This window comes from Hippocampus zosterae, chromosome 18 (assembly GCF_025434085.1).
Source record: "Hippocampus zosterae strain Florida chromosome 18, ASM2543408v3, whole genome shotgun sequence".
NCBI lineage: Eukaryota > Metazoa > Chordata > Actinopteri > Syngnathiformes > Syngnathidae > Hippocampus > Hippocampus zosterae.
This window is the reverse complement of record NC_067468.1, coordinates 17,271,019-17,278,314: the sequence shown is the minus strand read 5'-3', so window position 1 is coordinate 17,278,314 and position 7,296 is coordinate 17,271,019. Positions and strand designations below refer to the sequence as shown.

Below are 7,296 nucleotides of genomic sequence, written 5' to 3'. Positions count from 1 at the left end.
TCCCGTGGCACAATCTCAAGCCTACGGAACTAACGTCGGTCGCGTGTGGCGACCGTTCTGCGGATGGGACCGTCTGCCGGGCAAAGGACACGCTGTGCCGAGGCTCGGTGACGGATCCGCTCGAAAGTCTCGGACCCGCCGCGTCGAGCTCCGCCGAGTCGAGCTCCCCGTCTGGTTTCCCGAACACGAGACGGGCCTTCAGCTCCGACTCCGTCGGCAAAGGGCTCAAAGCCGGCAAGGGCATCCCGAAGACGCGCACGGTTGGCGTGGGAACCGGCCCCGTGGAAGGAAAGGCCCCGAAACCAAAGACCCGAGACGTCGGCGTGGGACTCGTCAACATTTGTGAGAACTTCCTGGTCGGCCTGAAAACCAAAAACATGGCCTCGGGACCGTCGCGTCTACCCGAGCCGCCGAACACCAGGAGCGTCGGCGTCGGCGAGGGAAGGATACGAGGTCCGGACTCTGCTCGGCGGACTCTGCGGCGCAACCCCGCGGCGGACGCTGCCGTTGAAGAGCGAGCGGCAGAGGTGGAGCCACGCGGCGGGCCTCGACGCCAGGGCTTGGCGCCACCCGCCGGCGGCAAAGCTGCGGCTCAAAGAGCTTCCTCGGATTCAGGTAGAGCCGCTCATTGGCAAAATGGGGCGGCGCGGGCCGTACGGGGGCGCAAGGCCTTGCTTTTCAGTAGCCTTCACCGCCGGCCCTCTGGTCTTTTTCTCTGCCGCAGCCAACAGAGGAATTCAACCGGCAGCGGACTCCTGTCGTCAGCGGGGCGGATCCGACTCGGAGGTGAAGAGAATGATACGGCGGTTAGAACAACACACCTCGTCGGCCGCGACGGCCAAATCAGCAGAAATGGCTTGACCACGGAGAGACGCCAGCACGCGGCGCTTGAAAACGGCCTCTTGCGCCTTCTCGCGCCTCGGTTCAACGTGGCCTTTTAGCTTCGCGGGAAGCGGCCGCCCGCCAGACACTCGCAATGTTTGGAATGCCGTCGGGCTTTGGAAGTCCTTTTGCCGGCCGCCGCGCAGCAATTTGCGGTCACCGGGTCTAAAATTGAACGCCTCGGTCGGGAGCGGCAAGCGGTTGGAGTGCCGCCGTGCGCATCTCTCATTTAGAAGGAGAAGGAGAAAAACACCGGCGAGTCCTCGGGCAAACATCGGCGAGGACGCTTGGCAGCCCTTGGCAGTCCGATAAAAGCCAAAGCGAAACGCGTGAACGGGAGCAAAAACCAGTCCGGAACGGTACGAGTAAGAACGGGAGCAAAAACCAATAAAGTTGTTGCACTTGAATCCATTTTGCGTCTAGGTGGCTGGACTCTCAGGTTTGGAACTCCTTTTTCTTTTCCTTCTTTGAACGCAACCGTGGTCAGAAGGTGTGAAAAGCCTCGGCACGGTTCCCCGTGCTGATCGTACTGCGAGAGAGATTTCTTTTTTGGCCAATTCTGGAGTGAGACTCAAACTCTGTGTGTGTGTGTGTGTGTGTGTGTGTGTGTGTGTGTAACAGGCTCCCAATTCCTTTTTGGGTGAAGGATAAAGGCAGGCCGACCGGGGGACTGGACACCACAAAACATTTGCCCTTTTGCCTTGGCAAAAACGTGTACGTGCTCAATGGGAATAAAGGCGCAAAGGATGCGTCTCCCATCTTGAAAACAAGGCGCCGCCTGCGTGCGTGCGCCTTTGTGCCAGAGCAGTCGTGCTTTCCCAGCAAGCGCCATCCAATCAAATGGGACGAGCATCCCTTTGCCGTTGCCGCGGCAACCGCCAGCGGTTCCCGGGAAAAGGCGCGACCGAGGCGCTGCGATGCCGCGTCGCAATCTGAACGCCGTCACGTGCTCTTTTGTTGTTTGCTAACAATGGCGCCCGCCTTCAATGCTCATCCGGAAGACCATGCATGAAAAAAATGCCTCAGCGCCGAGTTGGCCATTGCATTGCCTTCGCAAAATCAGAGCGGGAACTCGGCGGCGCCTCGAGACGCGCTCTTTGGTTGACTGCATCCGGCGAGCATCCGCTCACGGAAGGAGTCGGCGAGCGTCCGCGAGGCCCGACGTGGCCGTGACCATCGGGGGCCACTGGCCGCGCCGACGCAGTCCTCCATCGGCGCCCCTTTGGTCGCGAGGGCGGTCGCCGGGCCCGTTTATCGGTCCGCGCGGATGGGCCCTGAATATCGGGCTCCAGCGTTCCGGTGCTGCGGCTCGCGGGCAATTCCAAACGGGGACGCGCTCCCCCCTCCGAGAAGACGCTTTGTCTCTTGCTGCGCCAAGCTCGTGGCCACTTCCATCATCGCTGCTATTGCTAATGCTACCACATTGGGAGAAGGCACATCGGGGGCGCCGAGTGGCGAGCCAGGCCAAACGGCCCCCCCATGCAGACTTTCGTCGCTTTGCTAAGAAGACGCAAAGTTTCCCTTTGGAGTTGACGTGCGGGCCTTGCCCGAGCGCTTTGGAAGCGGCCTTCTGAAAGTTGGCGAGTCTTAACGGCAAGCAGATGTGGCCCGGAGTCGAGCCGGTTCCGCCGCTCGTCATCCGAGTCCGGCGGCGCGTCGGGCCGCTTTCCCCCGCCGAGCTCGGATGGAATGCCAAGCCGAACGCGGGCCTTGCTGGGGAGGGAGGGCGCAAAGACGAGAAAGGGAGCGGGGATGTCCAAAGCATGCGGAGGGAGAGGGAGACGCGCCGGGGGCCCGCCCGCCGCAGACGTCGGGAAGCCGTGCAGACGGGAGCGTGCGCATTGCCCCCCCCACCCTTTCGTCGATTTGTATATGAAAACATTGTGCTTTTTCTTTCTCCCCTCGACGCTCCCCCTTTCCACTTCTTGAGTGATCAGCTGATGAAGAGACTAGCGACTCGCTGCTATGCGGGCTTGCTAATTCTCTCCCCCGCCGCCATCACCGCCCCACTGGATCCTGCAGACCGCGCTCAGGTAAACCCCCCCCCCGGTCGGACGTGCGTGAGAGAGAGAGCATTTGGACTGTGGGAGGGGGAGCGGAATCTCGATCGCGGCGGGAACGTGGACCGCGGCTGCCTGGGGGATTACGCCTTCGTTCCTCCGGGGCGATGCGGCGGACACCCCCCGCCCCCACGCAGCTCTCCCGCATCGACGCAGCCGCCTAATCGCCCGCTTGCACGCATTTAGTTTGTCGAGCGACATCCGGGCGCCGTCAGCCTTGAGCATCGGCGTCGTTTGGCGTGCGATGCGCCACCGTGGCTCTGGAGGCGCTTTGGTCTGCCCCAAGTTGCCTCCAAACGATATCGCCGGCGAAACAAAACATCCACCGAACGCCACAAACCGGAAGGGGCGCTACAGGGAAAAGCATTTGCGTGCGCAAAGGACGGTTGCTGGGGAATGGTTACTCCGCAACAATGGGGTGTGCAAAACATGGCGGAGTGAGGCGTTGCTTTGTCAAATTTGGGTGGGTGGGGGTGGGGGGGTTATCTAAAATTTGGTCTTGCATTTTTGGATCGATGCTTCGGAAATTTGCAGTTCAAAACTTGGATCTCGAGGCGCTTTGTTCTGCCCCAAGTTGCTCCAAAAGCCAACAGAGCCCCGGTTTTTGGTTTGGCTTTTTGTGCGCAATCATACGAAACTCACGCGTACTTGTACGAGTTGCGATGGCGGATTCTTGTGGCGAAGGTGAGCCGACCGCTGTCGCGCGGTTGACGAAAGAACTTTCCCCCGGGGAGGATTTTGGTAACGCCGATATTTTGCCGCCGCGGCACCGGCTGGCAACGCGGCGCCTCATTTGAAGTTCTAAGCGGGACGCTTTCCCCAACCGCAGCCGCAAGCCGGCGGGAAAATGGAGGCTCTGGACCGCGGCGACCCGAAGAAGCGCAAACGCCACGAAGGACGCCACGAAGGACGCCACGAGGAGCCGCCGCCGCCGCACGACGGCGAAAAAGTCAAACGGAAACGAGGGCGACCGCCCGCCGAGAAGCTGCCCCCGAATCCGCCCGAGCTCACTCGGCAACTGGGCGCGCTGGTGGACATGGTGCTCAACTACAAGGACAGGTGAGGAAAGCGCCAGAAAACAAAGTGGCGACATTGCGCGCTGCTCAAACGCAGGACTGCGCAGCAAGAAGACGTTCTCGCCACAAACGGGCAACGGTCGCCTTCGCCCCCCGCAGACGCTCCCACTCAAACAGTAAATTACAGCTGAGATTTTTGGAGCGCTTAGTTGCAAATTGAAAACAACAAAAACTCATTGGCGGCCGCCCGTCCCATTTCCCGTTGTTGACCGTTAATGTCAAAGACAAAGCCGAGGCGCCCGCCCGGCTTTGTTCCTACGCGCGTCGTTTCGGTACAAAGGAGCGGCGTGTGGATTCAACACCCGGAGCTCGTCGACAGTCGTTTCCGTCCAACAAAGTAACGGCGTTTCCGCTTCCTCTCTCCCTCCAGTTTGGGGCGACAGATCAGCAAAGCTTTTGTCCAGCTGCCGTCCAGGAAGGAAGCCCCCGAGTACTACGAACTCATCCGAAAGCCCGTGGACTTCCGACGGATCCGAGTGAGCGCGTCCAAACGCGCCGGTCCCGATGGCCGCCGGAGTCCCGATGGCCGCGTTGACGTCGTTGTCGTTTGTTTCGACAGGAGAGAGTGCGAAATCACAAGTACAGAAATGTGGGGGACTTGGAGAAAGACATCGCGCTGCTCTGTCACAACGCTCAGACGTACAACCTGGAAGGATCTCAGGTGAACCCCGGACTTCGGATCGCACTTGCCAATTGCTTCGGGAGAACCCGCTCGGGACGATGGTTCAAAGAGATTTGTTTCGCATCACGGTAGACCCTCACTTGGAAGACAATTCGGCACACTAGCGGAACAACCGTGTCTGCCTGGAAACGTTTTGACGTTCATGTGCGCGAATCCGCAAGGTGCTCGGGACTCGTGAGGTGAAGCCGGCAGTCCGGCTTTCGGTGACACGGGTAGAGTCCAGGAGGCTACTGGTATGAGCCCACTAGTTGGGTCTCGTAGGGAAGGTTGGTGGGCGAGCAGACCGGAAAGTGCAAAAACATGAGTGGTATGAGGATAGAACCCCCAGTTGCACACGCACGCAAATATTTTGGACCAAGTTAAACCTGACTTGGAGTGTTAGAGTTTCATCTTTACAATACAATACAATACAGGCTGATTTCTATAGCGCTTTCACAACAGCGGCAGCCCTTAACAAAACAGCTAACATAAAGTCAAATAATAAACACAACATATAACATAAAACACGGACAGTCATGCAGTCCTAACCACTTTTCCATCACACGCTTTATTGTTTGAAGCAGGTTTTATCAAGGTTCATCGGGGATCGATAAAATTACTCGATGCTAAACTGTTAGCAATTGCGATTAGCATTTTAAAACGTAGCGTTTAGCTCACACATAAATCACGTGCATGTGTACATTTCACACGTTCCGGAGTAGGAAAAGACTTACGTTCGATGCGTCCGCAAGAAGAAGCGACGTTGCGCTAACTGTTGGCTCCAAAGAGGAAATTGGGAGGCGCCTTCCTGTGGTCGTCGCCGCCGTCTTCTTTTTCTTCTTCGTTTCACACTCGACAATTGATCGCATTGCTGCCTCCGCCGGTTAAGTGATGAACACCTAAAACGCAGCCAAACCGCCGGCGCTTGTGGTGCGTTATGCAGAACACAAGATTCGTGTTCTAATACTTTGATTTCAAAATAGAACAAATAAGCGCGCGCGCGCGCACGCACACACATACGGCGTAAAATTTGCATCTGCCATTCAGCCACTAGGTGGTGCACCAACACCACAATTAGATGACAAACTCCAATTGCCAAAATCTTGGAGCCGTGGCTGATTTCGATCGCCGTATTGTTGTTTATTTTGTATCGTTTCGTAACAAACAACAGTGAGGCGATATCTCATCAGAGGGGGTGTAGTTTTGTTATCATCCGTCATTCTTCACCGGCCGCCGTTTATGACATGGCTCTATTAGTGTTGTCGACTGATGCGGTGCACCGCGCGCTGTGAGATTTCTCGACTGTAAAACATCAGACGTTGCGCGCAGCAATTCAAAGTTCGACTTTCGTTTCGAGGTGGTGCCCGCTCATCGAATGAGTGCGTCCCGTTTACCACCGCAGATGTACGAGGACTCCATCGTCATCAAGTCCGTCTTTGAGAGCGCCCGGCTGAGAATCGTGGCCAACCACGAGCCCGAGCGGACGCTCGTCGTCGTCGCCCCCGCCGCCCCCGCCGCCGAACGCCCGGAAGGAGGTAAAGCGTCCAAGTAGTCGACCGGCGCAAAAACAAACCTCCCCAAATGGTCAGCTCTACTTGACCGCACCTCTTTCTCTCGGTCACTTCCCTGCAAGCGCCGGAGAACGAGGAGAGGAGTCGGAATCCGAGGGCCAAAAGGCCGCCGCCTTTGCACCGAGTCCGCAATGTGGAGGAAAACTCCGCCAAGGATGAAGGTTGAGCTGTTGTTGCGCCGAGGTCTTGAAGTCGAGTTGTATGTCTGTCAATTGTTATTCCCAGCCCCCCCCCCCCCCCAAAAGACCATTTGAGGGCTGTCCCGTACTTCCAAACGCGCGACTGAAACTATGAAACGAATTCAGGCCGCAAAGACCTGTCGAGAAGCCACGCCCAGAAGGACAGCCGCTCTCCCAGTTTGCCGCCAAGTCGCCAATGACCAGCCCAAAAATACAATCAAATGTCTTTTTGTTTTTGTTTTCAAGACCGCAAAGTCGACTTTCGATTCAAGTCAATTGAGTAACAATGAGGAGAGGAACTCAACTCAAGTCGAGGGACCACTGGACTGGACAGATTTCCTTCAGACTCCGCCTACTCGCATTGAGACCTTCATTTTCCGCTTCGACTCTTTGAGAAGAGAATCACCGGAGGGAGGGCTCGCTCCTTCTCACTGCTCCAATTGTCGTTTAGCAAACATTTGCTGCGGATGTGATCATCGCCGTGTTTGCACCAAAATGCCTTTTCTGAGCACGTCGCGCCAGCGTCCAAAAATAGCGGGACACGTGCCAACTCGGTGGAAGTGCAAGATCTCCCCAGGAAGACGCTCTGAGGAACCGATTGCTTGAGGAAGAGATATTTGTCCACGTGGAGCGTCGGCGACGTCGTGACGTGAGGAATGTAAGAACCCGGGCACGGGAGCGGGATTTAAAAAAAAAATCTATAAAGAGGTGGTCGTTAGTGCGTCGGCGCAGAGGTGCAGGGTTCAACCACCTTCATGTGCAAACATCAGAGACAATCATTTCTCCGGTGGAAAAAGAAGCAAACGTGCCCGATTTGGCAGAAACATCAAAGACTCCAAAGTAAACATACTTTCAATAATAAAACCA

General features: G+C 57.0%; 1 protein-coding gene across 1 annotated transcript; it reads left to right on the top strand.

Annotated features, from left to right (window-relative positions):
- Positions 1–2,493: 2,493 nt before the first annotated feature.
- LOC127591257 (probable global transcription activator SNF2L2) lies at positions 2,494–6,486 on the top strand. Its single transcript, XM_052051183.1, has 6 exons — positions 2,494–2,915; positions 3,772–4,001; positions 4,389–4,494; positions 4,578–4,679; positions 6,082–6,214; positions 6,313–6,486. The coding sequence occupies exons 1-6, from the start codon at positions 2,646–2,648 to the stop codon at positions 6,414–6,416; spliced, it is 945 nt and encodes a 314-aa protein (XP_051907143.1). The 5' UTR covers positions 2,494–2,645; the 3' UTR covers positions 6,417–6,486.
- The last annotated feature ends 810 nt before the right edge of the window (positions 6,487–7,296 follow it).

Bases quoted from the DNA above. Each gene is read 5' to 3' on its own strand.
- LOC127591257 (XM_052051183.1), top strand. From the start codon at position 2,646: ATGCGGAGGGAGAGGGAGACGCGCCGGGGGCCCGCCCGCCGCAGACGT. The intron at 2,916-3,771 runs GTAAACCCCCCC...CCCCAACCGCAG, and splicing joins ATCCTGCAGACCGCGCTCAG to CCGCAAGCCGGCGGGAAAAT. The intron at 4,495-4,577 runs GTGAGCGCGTCC...TTGTTTCGACAG, and splicing joins TGGACTTCCGACGGATCCGA to GAGAGAGTGCGAAATCACAA.